Raw genomic sequence first — 16,456 nt, forward strand, 5'->3', positions numbered from 1 at the left:
AGGGGGGAGACGCAGAGAGAGTTCCAGGAAGCAACGCCAGGAGAGGGTCGGCCACCGGACCGGTAGTTGAAGACGGGCCGTCGCGTTCCGGACCCGAGCCACCAGGACTTCACTAGACCGGGGTCTCCTGCCAACTTGTTCCTGTGCGTCACCACTCTACCCTATTCTGCCGCCAGCTGCCCAAGGCCGGCGGGCTTCTGGGCCCATGGGGAGGACGAGAGCAGTCGGGCTGCAGGCCCTAGTTCTACGCCCATCTGCCTGGCCAGAAAGCCGCCGCCATCTGCTCGTGCTGCCAAGCCGCCTGCCTTCCCTCTCCAAGCCAGAGCTGCCGTGCTCTGCTCGCCCGGTCAACGGTCCAACACCCGACCAACGGTCCAACACCCCGACCGGCGCAACTTCTCTCGTCATCTTGTCGCCGCTTCTTCACGTCGAGACTTTTATGCGCCCTTGAGGTCGTGGTCAGTTTGGACTAGCATACGCTTAACGCCCCCCTAGCCCTGAGTGTGTTTATTCCCGTGATGTCACTGTGAGAGTTTAGTTTACGTATTATCCTCTTTCTAGGTTCATTAAAAGTTTGCGTGTGTGTTTGAAACCAACGGCATTGTCCTCAATTGGGTTCTCGGAAGCTCCGCCTCAGAGAACCGTCAGAATCTGTGAACAGAAGAATCTGCATCCCACATGTCCGCCGGTCAACGTTGGGATAACTATCTCCTGCCAAGATAATTGGGGACCTCGGAAATTTCGTCTGCACGGTATCTTGTTGCTCATTTAGTTTCTATCGAAAGTCTTTGGTGGAATCTGGCGGGCGGTAACAGACGCCGATAGCACAAGTTACAGCTGCTGAGGGGTGAAGGGCAAGCCAAAGTATTTCTAGGCGCGTGTCAGTTACGATGACATGTGCGTCAATATTTTTTTCTTGTGGCGATTACCACGTCACCACCTCGTACTCCACCATCTCGTGACACCGTTCTGTCTTTTCTAAATATTGTAAAGTACTTCTCGCTGTCTCACACGTGAGGAAGTAACCATGTTTCCGTTCCTAGAACGATATCAGTGGAACACGTTTCGAGGAAAGCACAAAAATGGCCCTGTTTGTGGAATAGGCTCCTCAAGGTCGATACCAAGATTGATGAACGTCTAACAGAGCTTTGGTGTTCGCGTCAGCGCGCCCCATCGGGGCTATCTGCCTTCGGAAGGGCACGAACCTGATTATTCGATGAATCAACAATGTACAAAGTTTTCTTACGAACGAGCTTATCGAATACTAGATTATACCTGTCTTGTGGTCTGGTTTTCCCGTGCGAAATCTCGAAGTTGCTTTGTAATTTGCTGCAGCCCGGGCGAAAATTTTCAATCCATACATGCTGTGCTAGGTTCTTCAGTTTGAAGGCGTTTGTAAGGTTGTTGGTTTTATCTTTGACGTTGAGAAAATGTGCAATAATAGGTCCAACGTAGTCCTCCTTAGGTTCGCAAAACCTGTGGGTATGTTCAGTTTCACCTGTTCATAAACGCAAATGTTTGTCGCGAAATCTTTGATAAGCGTTTCAGTTTCATTCCTAGTTTCCGGAGAAGCCGCAGGAATGTCTTTGAAAATCAAATTATTGCGGCGCATATGGTTATTAAGGTCATCAACAGCCATGTTAGATTGTTGAGTTTGTTTGGATTCTATACTGTTTAGTTTATCTTGAGAATCCTTAAGTAGTAGTCCCATATCGCCAACTGACTTACGAAGATCAATCATGGTATCCGATCCTTCTTCAAGTATATAAAAGCGTCACTTTACTTCAGGGACACTAAATTGAATGTGCTTTACTTTCCCTGTTGCATCTTTCTTAAATTTTTCGTTCGAACCCACCAATCCCTTAATTGCTGTGAGGAATTAGTCAATTTTATCATCGCTTAGGTTTGTTTCATTGTCCCCTGAACAAAGCAGCAAGTGAGCAACGCAGAACAACAGCAGTGCTAATCGACCAGTCATGCAGAGCTTATGTGCTGTTTCCCTACACGAAACCATACAGGACCACGCGTCGCGACTACATTGTCACAAGGAAGAAAAAAGCCTATTCGAACACGGTATGTGCAAAGGTCCACACCAATCACTTATTTCAAAAGGCACAACAAATGCACACGCGGTTGGGATCTGCAGGTAAATCAGTTTACATGAGTTAATCGACGTACCGTGGTATAGTACACTGATCTAAAGGCATAACAGAGCAGCTTGATTAGGCACACGCATTCAGCTGCAAATACCGTTGGTGTCGTGCTCAGTGCGCTTATAACGTTGCCGGTGGCGCTGCGGTCCAGCTCGCTTACGCTGCGGGAGTGGCAAGCAAGTAACACGTACCGCTGGCAGCAAACGATAGAAGCCGGAATCGGTCATGTGTAAGCCGGTTTTCAGCTTTCGGTCCTGGCAATGCAGCGCAGCTCGTCAGTCGACTAAAAGGCACAACAGAGCAACTTGCTTAGCCACAGCATGCAGCTACATATGTTACGCAACTGTAGGATGCCTTATATTTATGTTGTGTATATTTTGTATAATTCTCTCAAATTACATTGATTCGCATTGTTATATGCTTTATATTCGCTTCTGCATTCCATTAAGTTACCCAAACCTATGTTTGTATCACATCTGTATAATGACTGCGACTGAATTTTATTACTAAGTGCATTTTTTTGCTCGTCACAACTGCTGCCTGTCATGTAAACGGGGGCCTGAACCTCTCTCAACTGAACTAGTTCTCACTTTTTGTTCAGGCCTCCCGCCATTTCCTTATGGAAAAATAAACATGATTCTATTTCATTTGATTAGATTCTTTTTTCTTTTTTGCGTGAGCAGGAGACAGCAGCACCTGAGTGTAGCGCGAAGACAAAAGGAACGAATGCCGATTTCTTAGGAAGATAGTGTCAACAAACAATATAGTAAGAACTCCATCTTCCTAGCTTCCGCAAAATTTATCTGCAATATTTACAGCAGCAAGCATTAGGTGGGAAGACATGAGAGGGAAATAACCTATGAGGTGAACGTAAATAAAATCATGACACCGCGACCAACTCAGTAACTTTTACTCTGATATCAAGAGAAAAATGCAAATAAGTAAAGAAACAAAAACGCTACCGTATCTGTCCCGCCAACTACAAAGTCGTGGAGAAAAGTAAAAATTTCCTTGAATTCCATTTTCTGTAGATTGTAGAGGTGCTGGAGGATGGTGCAATTCTCATTGTTGTCACCCTTTGATTTGGCTTCTTCTGCAGCTTTCTTTATCATATGAAACAAGCGCCTAAAAGAGAGCACGGGAGAGAGAACAAGTCAATATTGCAGGCTAAATCCTGTAAATATTTCCGCATTGCTTTAGCATGCGCAAAATAGAAGTCGCAATAACACAACCGAAGTCTCTGGCTTAGGTTACTACGGTGAACATAAAGTGGCAGAAATGAGAAAGGCTGTCTGATGGTAAACACCGGTCTTGCTGTCATCACCATCAGCAGCCTGTTTTATATCCACTGCAGAACGAAGGCCTCTCCCTGTTATCTCCAACACCTGCAAATTTCCTAATTTCAGCGGACCACCTAGTCTTCTGCCATCCTCTACTGCGCTTCCCCTACTCTTGGTACTCATTCTGTCAACATAATTGTCCAACGGTTATCTAATCTGCGCAATACATGACCTGCCCAGCGCCATTCTTTTTCTCTTATTGTCTGTTAGAATATCCTCTATACCCGTTCGCTCTCTGATCCAAACCGCTCTCTTTCTGTCTCCTAAAGTTATGTCTAGCATTCTTCGTTCCATCGCTCTCTATGCGGTCCGTAACTTGTTCTCGAGGTGCTTTGTCAATCTCCAAGTCTCTGCCCCATATGTCAGCAACGATAAGATGCACTGATTGTACACCTTCCTTTTAAATGATAATTGTAAGCTTCCAGTCAGGAGCTGGCAATGTCTGCCGTATGCGATCCAACCCATTTTTATTCTTCTGTAAATTTCCTTCTCATGATCAGGGCTTCCTGTGATTAATTGACCTCGGTAAACGTACTCCTTCGGAGACTCTAGAGGTCGACTGGCGATCCTGAACTCTTGTTCGTTTGCCCGGTTCTTTATCATTATTTTTGTATTCTGCATATTAATCTTCAGCCCTACTCTTACACTCTCTCTTATAAGGTCCTCAATCATTTGTTGTGACTCGTCTGCATTGTTGCTGAGTAGAACAATGTCATCCGCAAACCGAAGGTTGATCAGATATTCACCGTCTATTTTTACTCTAAGCCTTCCCAGTTTAATAGCTTCAATACTTGTTCCAAGCACGAAGTGAATAGCAGTGGAGAAATTTTGTCTCCCTTTCTGACCCCTTTCTTTATAGGTATCTTCTTGCCTTTCTTGTGTATAATTAAGGTACCTGTAGAACCTCTGTAGATATTTTCCAAAGTATTTACGTAAGCGTTCTGTACTCTTTGATTACATAGTGCCGGTACGACTCTTGGTATCTCTATGAAAGCCATATAGAGAGGTCTATATACTGTGCGGATTTCTTGATAACCTGATCCATTGCAGAGTGCCCATTGTAGAGTATCCCTTGCAAAGTATCTATTGTAGAGTGTCCCTTCCTGAAGCCAGCCTATTCCCTTGGTTGAAAAAAGTCCAGTGTCGCTCTTATTCTATTGGAGATTGTTTTGGTAAATATTTTATATATTACTGAGAGTAAGCTAATATGCCTATGATTTTTCAATTCTTAATTCCTTCCTTTTTGTGGATTAGTATATTGTTTGCATTCTTCCAAGTTTCTGGGACCCTTACAGTTGATAGACAGTTCGTATAAATAGGCGCTAGTTTTAGGAGCATTATATCTCTTCCATCTTTGATTAAATCGACTGTTATTCCATCTTCTCCTGACGCTATTCCTGGTTTCATGTCTTGCAAAGCTATTCTGACTTTATCGCTAGTTATTGGAGTTTCTGTATCCTGTTCACTACTATTTCTAATTGAGCTATCCCGACTCTTCTGGGCATGTACAGGTCAGTATAGAATTGTTCCGCTGTTTTAGTATAACTTAAAGACTGCTGATGATATTACTCTGCTTATCTTTCAGTGCATACATCTTGGTTTGTCCAATGCCAACTTTATTTCTCACTGACTTCACGCTGCGTCTATTTTCACGGCTTCTTCAGTCTTTCTCATGTTATAGTTTCGAATATCACTTATTTTCGCCTTGCGGATCAGTTTTCACAGTTGCGCGTATTCTATCTTATCCTTTGAGTTTAACATTTTCCTGTTTTGTCGTTTCTTTATTAGGTCATTTCTTAGTTAGCAGAGATTGCCTACTCGTTGCATTGGTACCTTGCCTCCTACTTCAATTGCTCCCTCTGAAGCCAACCTAGTTACGGTTCCATTCATTAGCTCTATGTCATCATCATCTCTCTATTCTAAGGCTGCATATTTGTTTGCAAGCACTAGCCTGAATTTGTCTCCTTTCACCTTTACTACCTCCAAGTTGACATGTTTCGTCTTGACCAATTTTGCTCTTTCTCTCTTCAAGTTAAGGTGAATCGTAGCCCTCACTAACCTACGACCACTGCACTTTACTCAACCTACCACTTCTACATTCTGCACTATGCTCGGATCAGCCGAAAGTATAAAGTCAATTTTCACCATTAGTTTCACCATTAGGGGTTTTCCAGGGCCATTTTCTGTTTTTATGCTTCCTGATATAGGTGTTCATTATTGGAAGCTTATTCCTTTCTGCGAATTCTACAAGCATCTCTCCTCTAGCGTTCCTGGAATCGACGCCGTAGTGCACAACTGCGCGTTCACGAGCCGGCTTTCTCCCTACTTTTGCATTGAAGTCGCCCATTACTACAGTATTCTGAGTTTGCACTTTTCTCATCACTAATTCAACATCTTCATAAAACTGATCTGCTTCCTCATCATCGTGATTGGATGTTCGAGCGTAAGCTTGTACTACCTTTAATCTATACATCTTATTAAATTTGACTACGACTACAGCTGATCTTTGATTTAGGCAGTAGTATCCGTCAGTGTTGCCCGCTTTGTACTTATGGATCAGAAATCCTGCCCTGTATTGCTTTTTATCAGGGAGACCTCTACAGCAGAGGACATGTCCGTTATTCAGCAATGTGTAAGCCTCACCAGTTCTAATCTCACAAAGGCCGATGATATTTCAAACAATGTCTCATAATTCCACAAAGAGACCTGCTAAGCTAGCTTCACTCGAGAGGGCCCGGGTGTTAAACGTTTCAAGGGTCAGTTTCCATTGGCGGCCTGTCCGGACCCAGAGATTCTTAGCAGCCTCTGCTGCGTTATAGGTCTGACCGCCGCCTTTGACAGCTGCTTCGCAGCTGCTGGGGACTGAGGGCCATTGGATAACTGAGTGAGCCATTCGGGAGGGGGTGGCTCAATATAGCACCAGGGAGGCCAATTCCTGTTCTAGTGAGGGAGTGTGTTGTTGAAGCTTAGTGGGCCTTCCGAATTTGCACCTGGATTAGTATAGACCCACTCGCTTTCGGCGTCTTTTGCGGATGACAGGCGTCACTCCAAGCCTGGAGATGTTGATGTCCTGCTGTATTTGATATTAAACTATGCGGCAAGGAATATATAAAAACAAAAAAATGGGCGTTTTCTAGAGTAGTTGTGCCGCTTATACAATACTGATGTCTTCCTTGGCCGTACGTTCAATGCCTCCTCTACTAGGCCCTATCAATTCTGACTCAAAATTTGATTTAGAGAAGATTATTTTCAATATATTCTCCCTCGGAGACTCAACATTTTGTTCTAATGTGAAAGCATAATATACCCCATAACCCGAAAATTCATAGGTGACCGAAAGATGGTGCGAAGAATGGTCCACGGCGCAAAGAGCGAAAACATGTGAAGGAAATTCAGCAGAGACACGTAAGACTATAAGTGTGCGAATACGAAAGCATTACAGTCGTTTTCATGAAATGTTTTCGATTGATGTGTTGAACGTGCATTAACATTCTCTCTGCTGATTCGGCGTGTGTGTTTGCACATACGCTGACCACATACCGGCTCATTTTATACCCTCATGACGTGGCGTCGGTAGTCCATCGCAGTAGGCACAAAACTAATCAAATCCGAAGAGCAAGTGACGCGCAGCATAGAAGAGCTTACACCCTTTGGAGTGCCCCTTCTGATAACGCGCGTGCCGTTCGTTACTGGAAAGTTCCGGGCTCGTAGGGTTAAAGGAAGGAAACGCATCAAGGCAGATGACGATTATCGTTGTCTGGCAGAAGGGGCACGCGAAAGGGTGTAAACTGTCCTTAGAGTGTTGTACGAGCGTTTGTTCAGTGCTGCCCTGGCTGTGAACTTCGCAAATTACCATCCTTACGCGCGTCTGGTGCCTTACAGCCACTTGCGTGCCCTGCAAACCTTTCAATCGCGTCGGCAATGACTCTACTGCCCGCTTGCTATAACACTGGATCGCAATCGGTGCATGACAGTTGCTGTGGGCCATTTGAAACATTACACTGGAGCTGTTTCTTTACCAAATGCTGCAGCGCGGCATGCAGCCTCTTTCGTCCTACATCGCTTTGTGCTTAGACTTGGCGAACCTCGAGAATTTCTTACTGACAAAATTCACGCCTTCTTCTCCGAAGTCGTCGAAGGTCAGCTTTCGGAATGCCACATAATTCGTCGAACGAGCACGGTATAACATCCGCAGACTAACGGCCTCACATAACGGTTTAACCGCACTCTCGGTGATATGCTCGCGATATGTATGGCATCTCATCATGTTAACTGGGACCGCGTACTCCCTTTTGTAACGTTCACATACAAAGCCGCAATACAAGCTACCACGGGGTTTTCGCGACGGGTGCCTCCGCATACCACACTCTAAAAACTAGGAAGGGTATCGCAGGAGTGAAGCAGCCGATTTACTCTTCAGAGCGTTGTTTTACTCTCGCAAAATGTCGTGGAGAGTGAAATGCATTGTTCACTCTTTCACCAAGGGGAGAGTGAAATGTGCTTTTCACTCTCCCATTCAGAGAGAGAGTAGAATGCCCGTTCTACTCTTGCGGCAATAGAGAACAAAACGTAGCGTAATCTTCTGCGTCAACTGTAGATGGCTGGCCCCGAACATGGCAATGTAGCATTCATGCACGCCGAGCAAAGAACACATAGTTTTGCTTCAAAGAGAACAGGCCGCCGCAGTTCAAAGGAACGCGTAGCGAGCGCTCTACTTTTTCACTCGTAGTTGCTCCACCGCGTGCGCGCGAGCTCAAGATCGCGGAACAACACAGCACAGGAGAAAGGACATCCGTCCAGCGAGCAGCAGCAGCAACAAAGGCCATCCAAGGGAGATCGTGTGTCAGCCATCTCGCGTCGCCGCGAAAACACGATAGACATTCGTCATGCCTTGGATATAACAACAAATCTTCCACGGTAAGTGAATTCTATCTTAGGTGCACATTCTCCGTATATGTCATGTTATTGCCAGGAAGTCGTCGCTGCGCTTAGCCGAAGCGATTGACAACGGACTAGGCTTACGCGCTGTGTCTCTCGATGTCAATCTAAAAAGCCAGTCATCGCGATAACTGCATGGGATATTATCACTTTGCCGTTGTCCGTAAGAGATTTGCAAATCGCAAACGCTGCCAGAACTATGGTATGTTCAATAAGACGCCAGGCGAGAGGACGCTTAAAATGGTTTGTTCACCAGCCCGTGATTCCGAGCCTATATATATGCGGAGCGTGATTAGCGTGCGTTTTGTGTGTTTGAACTTATTCAGTTTGGCAGTCTACTGTGTACGGAACGCTGTTGAACTAGGCCGTGTCTGCTGTGCCCGGGGCACAGCAGACGAAAGGTGCCCGAAATGTCTACGTTCACCCATGACGTCACGTCCGCTATAACGCATGATGTCACATCCGCTCTTTTCCATGGCGTCTGTCTCACGGGGCCGGCTGCGCTGCGAAGCGTTTCGTAGTCCGTGCCCACTTAGAGCGTGAGTAATTCATCTTTCCACGCTATATGCGTGTAATAAAGGAGTGGGGCTGTGAGCTGTTTGATGCGTTACCATTAGGTACCTTGTGCGCATATTTTGCCTCATGGCCGCGTCAAATTGCAGGCGGCATGTGGAATGGGCCGTGCATATCTTATATGGAGCTGCTCATGTGAGTGGTAGTACCTCCGTCAGGGGCTCACGTATATGAAAACTGCCAAGGAAAGCAGTTGCCCTGATGAAGGCACGCTCCCCTGTCGAAACATTTGCACCAGCCTGTTCGACCACCGTTATCACCGCAACATATTTGTGTGTTGCGTTGAAGCATGCCGATATTGGGAAAGATTTACGTGAATCTGGAATGTATAGTTTCTGTCAGCGACGAACCTAATGTTCTACTCTCAACAAAGCAGATTTTCGCGGCAGGATGCATGATGTCTTGAGAACTTTTGTTGGCTAAAGCCATACATGCCAGGTTAGCTCTTGTCACAATAATACGCTTTACTGCAATACACAAGAGGCCTCGCTGCAGGACACGCCTGCCGTAGTTAGCCAAAATCTTACGTGACCGTTCACTGCAAAACACCTCCTGTATTGTGGTGAATCGTAATAAAGCACATTTGTCAGTTTAGAATGTAAAGACCCTTGCCCTTCGCTTTTGTAATATTATGACTCAGTTTAATGAGAACATGTATGCACTGCTACAAACATCCACATTGAAATATAGATATGAACACTGATGGCAGCCTGTGTGATGTTTTATCCCTTTACTTTTTTGTGTACCTGTCACGCTGCCATCATTAAATTTTCCTGTACTTTGTAAGGTGCTGACGTACATAACATTACATCACAAGGAGCCAACTGTGTAATTAGTGTTCAAGGACCAGTGTGATGGCTTTTCTCAAGAAAGGTTTGGGTTATGTTGTTGTGAAGGTTTTTTTAGAGAGGCAGCTTTCTGAGAAGAAATCAGATGTCAGGAAATAGACCTCAATGGCACAGTAATCTTGGCTGCCTTTTGCTCAAACGTGCCCTAGACATAATTGACACATAGCATTACCAGTCCGAATAGAGACCTGTTTAAATGTTTTGTCACCTTGAACACCTAGATTTTCGACCATGAATTCAGAAAAAACTGTAGCACATATAGAACCTAGATTTTAAATGCTGTATAAGTTGGCTTCTTGTTCTCTGCAGCTGTGCTCGGCTTCTGTCCAAACGGGAGAGCACTTCTGCACAGCTTATTAGGGAACATTCTTATTTACATACATTCTTTTTATTTATCTCGCCTACGATCACAATCAAATGTTTATAGCACATGAATGTGCTCTGCATGAATCTTAACTTACAATGCCATGTTCAACAGCCCAGTGCATGTAGCTTGTGTTGGTTCATTCAAGCTAAACATTGTTACAGCCTTCAACTGTAGGTATCATGGTATGAGAGCAGAGAAATGGATATGCCAAGACAGTTGGGCACATTGAGACAACATCTTTGTTGTGCGTGAAAAGGTGACAGATACACAATATAGGGAGAACACATGCACTTTCATATTTTCTCGCGCACAAGTAAAGCCGGAGGAATAAGGTTTCTTCACTGTGCCATAGAAACTATATGTTTGCTCTCAAAGGTAATTCTGATTCATTGGATATGTTCCTGTGCTGTGTTTATTTTCTTGAGTGTGCTTTAGTTTTTGCACGTTACTGTTTCAAACTCGTTTTTAATTTAACAGACTGAACATCCCACGTCTTGGTTTGACTTCCTGGTACAGGATACTTGCACTTAGCATGGAGTTATGAAGCAGAGCAGTGTACCTTTATTAAATGTGCAGATTTTAGCAGTATAACAGCTGTTCATTAAAAGAACAAAGTGCTGAAAGTGCTAAAAATAAAGTGTTCTTACTTACATTCCTCGTTGTCTATTTATTTATTTATTTATTAATACTGTCAACCCTCATAGAGGGTCATAACAGAGAGGACAATACAATTACATAAATCAAATATCGACAATGTCAATGTACGTAAAGTTGCTTAACACTTGCCAATTCACAGTGAATAAGATGTTCACTTGAATGCTGTTCAGCACACTTCTGACATTTATCAAAATGCGTACAATGAATATCAAGTCGCACATATCACTCGGCACTTCAAAACTAAATCGTAAACTCCCATAAATATGCCTTAGCAGCATTTTCAAAGTCGGTGACATCTTTTAGGCTAACAATAGCGTTTGGCAATTGGTTCCACATTTCTATCGCATCTAGGAAAAATGAGTATCGCTATGTATCGCTGTTGGTACGCTCCGGCTTTATGACGTAGTCGTGGTTAGTTCGCAGGTATCTTTTGCCTGGGGCATGTAGTTATTTGAGCTTATCAATCTAAAGTTGATCCTGCATTATTTGATAAAGCACCTTCAGCCTATATTTTTCCTACGTACCCCAAGAAGATAGAAGTTGCAACGCTGTAACATAAGCATGACCGATTCCTTCCTTTGGTATGTCGAACAAATAAAACGTGCCGCCAGACTCTGTATCCTTTCCAACTTCCTCTTAAGCGTTACTTGATGGGGACTCCAAACAACGGCTGAATATTCTAGTATCATCCTAATGAAGGCGGTGTATGCAATTAGTTTTACATTACGCGGTGCATGTTCCAGTTTATTTTCTCAGAAAATATAACTTTTGATAGGCAGTCATGCAGACGTTATCTATATGTTGGTTCCATGTCAATTTTGCTCGTATTCCTGTATTCTCATCAGCAAAACCACTTATATGGGGAACTGATCATGATAAGTGCTCATGAGCATTTTAAAGAACAGCTTTGAACCCTACTCATGCACTGGTAAAATGTATAGATGCAGTGAAATTGAAACAGAAGGCAAAATAGCAAACATGATGCAGTATTTGTCAGACAATTATGTCAGCAATTTTTGCATAAAACAATTTATTTAGAGCATACTAGCACTACAAAGTACCCATCTTTCTTGTTAGGCATACATTACCACAAGCTCTTTAAATGTGGTCACAAGAGAGATGCTGGCTTTAATGAGGAACTATAGAGGTTAAAGGCAGCCATGAAAATGTATTAAGGAATAATGCAATGCATAGCATTTACTCAGTTCAGAGAGCTTCCAAAGTTGCCATAAGGCCTTGATAGCTGTGGATGAGGGAACAGTTGTAGTCCAATTGGAGTATGAGAAATGAACATTAAGATCGAAACAAGTAACAACTCGTAATGCAGTTAAAAAATCTTGCTATACCTTTAAAAAGACAGTGAAATGAAATTAGTGTGACAATCTCCTTTTCCTTTTACTTCGTTTAGGTTTAACATACTTATTTTAGTAACACAAAAAAGCAGAGGCATGAAGCACATAAGAAAGATGCTAGTCTGTTTTGATATTCTGTCTTCTCTAAATTCAAAGTTCAGTAAAGTTAGCTTAGAAAGCTACAGTGAAGCCATTGCGTCTGCCTGTAAGGTGCATAACAGCAGCAATCGCCAGCCTAACTGCTTGGGTTTGCAGTGCCTTATTTCTATTGTATACCTTTTAAGTGCTGAGCTATTGGAAGGTTGATTAAGGTGGCCAAGATGCTGAACCAGTAGTTTACTGACTAAAATACATGGAGAAGGGTGGAAAGGTAGGACAGAGCACAGGGGATGTATTCCGTGTCCACCTAGTGGAAATGTCCATTTCATCCGCTGCTGAAGTTCTGATTGGCTGGGCTGGGGTATGCATGAGAAGGAGACATGCTCCCCCAGCTAATTCAGCAGAAGAGTATATGGAAATGTCCACAAGATGAATACTTACAAAGCTATTTAATAATGTTCTTCTGTAACCAACATGCCTGCTATGCCATCCTTGCTTTCAATGTCTGTCTTAGTAAAAGTGTGAAAGAACCAGGTTTGTGCATGAAAAGTCTTCCTGAGGATGTGTGCCTTGAAGCCCGTAGTGCTAATCACAGGAAACAGGGGTGGATCCAGAGTAGCACCAAAGGGCAAGCCTTCATCGAAACAAATATGGAGGGAAGTGACTGCATGCTCAAACTTGTCAGCTCACAAGTTTGCCAAGCCCTAGTGATGTCAGAAGTTGATGAAGCCTACATGGTTAATGTATAACCGCTTAGGCCAAAATTATTTAGATACTTTTTATGAGGACTGCGAATTTACTGGAAATCACAAAATAATTATGTTAGTGCAGAATACCTTCCACTAGTTGTGACGTCCTTGAAAGAATGAAAATGTTTGAGTTGTACTTGTGTGGTGCGTGAAGTTACTTTAAAAAAACTCAGCAATGGAAACAAAATGCAAAGAGTAGTATTCGAAATAAATTGCCACCTCTTTAGGGCTAGATGAATTCAAATAATAATAATAATAATAATAAGCAAATGAAGATCGGGCATACAAGATAGATGCTTCGGCTCCCACTTGAAAGCCTTGTTCGCAAAGATTGTGAACAAAGCTCCAGTTGAAGCAGTTCTTATTTTTCATTTTTATGGTTAGCATCTAATTTTAAACTACCTACCGTGCCTCTTTTGACCAAACCAGACAGGCTGCCGTCAAAATCTTCACTACTTCAATGCAAATAATTGGAGGTTGGCAAATACATTTTACTAATAGAAATAGTAGGTAACGAATAGCCAAACACTGATGCATACAGTTACAGCAGGCATATTTATCTTGGAATCAAGCACGATGCTTATATTGTCTAGTGAAAAAAGGACAGCTATCAATGACGATTAGGATTATTTTTAAGCAAAAGCAATTATACCTCATATACTTCAAGCAGATGTAGCGCTTCTCAAGAATCACGTCCAAACTGCACACACTAAAACATCAAGCTGGAGTATTCAAAAAGACAAGTACATGTTTTGCTCGCCAAGTGACTTTTAATGTGCTCAATTATGTAAAGTGTGCCATTATATGATTAATGTAACTTGCTAATGTGAAGAAAGAACAAGCCAAGATCTCTTGCTTCATATATATGCGCTGAATCAAGAAAGTAATTAAGGAAGAAGAACACCAGAAATAAACACAAATATTTGTGTGCTTTCTGGCATAAAATGATTCTCATGTAAGCCACATAACATGCTTTCCAAAGCATCCCCTACCTTAACTTACAGCTGCATCACATGAAGGCACTTTCTAAGAACACACATGCTACATGATCATGCACTGTGTTAGTGACTCCCACTGAAGTAGACTGAGAACATATCTGGGCATTACATTCAATTGCTGATGTAATGTGAAAAGACTGCTGCTTGTAGGCATGAATGAACCAAGTGAATAAGAAATATAAGTTCTCAAACTTCTAGTAGTAAGTGTGGCAGCACTTAAGAATAACATAGTGCAACTAAAAATTGCAACACGTGATGAAATAACTGAAATAGCTAGGGAGAGTTTAATAGACCAATAAACAGGAAACTGCAAATTCCCAACATTTCTGAATACTTTTCTTCACATGTACTCACCTCTTAAGTATGACTTCCCTTAATGCTCAAACCTCTGCCTGATTGACATCTAGCACAAAGGTTGGCAAAAGTAGCTGAGCATGTGCATGTGTTGTGAGGCAAGCTGCCCACATCTGGTAGCCGCATGCCAATTTCTCAGAGTAGATGAAAGGGAAGCCTTGAGGGTAAACCATAGAGAAGACGGATACCTTGGTTAAATGATAACTGAAAACACCAACATGGAAAATTTGGACAGCCCACAGAATCAGCAGAATTGACATAGGTTGGAAAAACTGAAAAGATGCATTATGATATTTATGTTACACAGGTTCCAGTCAAGTTGAAGATTTTCACTGTCTAATAAACTTATAAGACAATACATCACCAGCAATACTGTATGGAACCTAAACAATTTTAATAAAGTCACCTAGAAGTCAGGATGGAGAAGTGACTGAATTGAGGATGCTAAAATGGATGAGGTGGAGGCAGATTGTGAAGACAGGTCTTAAAAAATTAACATTCAACACACACTTAAGTTGGCAAAGATTGGACTCAATGTTCAAGAAGAAATTGACTACGATAATTGATTGGTATACATACATGAGAGAGCAGCAACAATACAGCAGAGATAACTGTCATACAAGAGGAAAGGACGTCAGTCTAAAAATTAACATTTGATCAGAAGAATGGTTATGCATGGGCTCAGGCTCATGTACAATTCTGTATGGTAACCATGATGTCAGAGCTGCATCGCATAAGGAACTGTGGCCTTGCATGCCTCGATTATGAAATGATGTGGGCCAAGAGTGGAACAAGGATAGCATCAAGAGGCGGCCTCCTCCAAAAGGAGAACGGTAGGGAAACGGGGCGAGAGAGATTTTCTACGCAACAGATACAGAGTCATATGAGTCATAGTCATAGAAACCATGACCCAAGGAGCTGCACAACAAGCTATATAAATTCAAATCTCTATACAGTTAAGCCTCAGTATAACGAAATTCTCGATATAACGAAGTATTTAACTTTTTATAACCTCTTCTCCATAGAACACCATGCATTTAGAGCGTCAATATAAAGAAGTGTGTTTGTGTGCAATTTCAATATAACGAAATTTCGCTTCTGCCGCAGAGGAGTGCCAAGACAATCTATGGTAACTTCCGCGGACGCAGATAGTCAAATGATTGAATTACAAGCGGCTGCTTGCAAATGCACCTCTCAAACTGCGTGCAGCGCGACAAGAACAACAGCTTGGAGCCGCATCGTGTTCCGTATAAATTAAGTCCAAGTGCGATCAGATCCTATCGCGCCCCGCGCACTTGTGCTTTAGATGCGAGTGAAAGAGTGCGAGGGTGAGACAAGAAAGATGGTGGCTTCGTAAGTGCGGCCTTCCCACGCGAGCAATGGCAAAGTGGGGAAGGAAAGCGAGCTCGCGGTGACGCGATCAAGCGCGCCCGAGGGGGCGGAGTAAGTTGGCGCGTCTCGGCCATGACTGCGCGTGGCTGTAAGCGCGGCTGAGCGCATATGCAGCCGCGCACCCTGCTCTAGAGGTAATCTGCTGCATGTGGAAAGAGCGGGCATGCCAAGACGGCGTGGCATCATGTAAGCTGTTTTCCCGCACGTTTAGTATTGAAGGTTGCGCAATCTCGAGTTTTGATGACCCGTTGGAACGAGAAGCAGACGAAGCATTCGCTCCTAGCTGCCGGCGCTTTTCATGATAGCGTCGTCGCAGTGCGACCGGACGACGCTTTGGGGGCGGAGTGCACGCGAAAGCATATGGCGTCACTTAATTCGTACGTACCGCTGATGTGAAGATATCATGCGTGGCATGAAACCGTATCATTCATCGCTGACTCCTATATTCGTCACAATAAAATGTTTTCTCATTCAAACTTGCGTTTTTTTTATTGCCCAATAATTCGGAAAATTGCACGGCCCCTTTCCGTGCAACAAAAATCGATCGGCGACTGTACTCATTTGCATAACAGATCGAATTTCAATACAAGCAAATTTCTATATAACGAAGCGAATTGCCGATTTTACCTACCTTGT

General features: G+C 43.3%; 1 protein-coding gene across 1 annotated transcript in view; it reads right to left on the reverse strand.

The window, feature by feature from the left end:
* Positions 1–16,456, reverse strand: part of LOC142563492 (putative cytochrome P450 12a4, mitochondrial) — an 81,910-nt gene that overhangs the window by 24,438 nt on the left and 41,016 nt on the right. The window contains exon 3 of the mRNA XM_075674044.1: positions 3,116–3,278. Within this exon, the coding sequence (XP_075530159.1) occupies positions 3,116–3,278 (163 nt within the window). The remainder of the gene's footprint in view (positions 1–3,115; positions 3,279–16,456) is intronic.

This window comes from Dermacentor variabilis, chromosome 11, assembly GCF_050947875.1.
Source record: "Dermacentor variabilis isolate Ectoservices chromosome 11, ASM5094787v1, whole genome shotgun sequence".
Classification (NCBI taxonomy): domain Eukaryota; kingdom Metazoa; phylum Arthropoda; class Arachnida; order Ixodida; family Ixodidae; genus Dermacentor; species Dermacentor variabilis.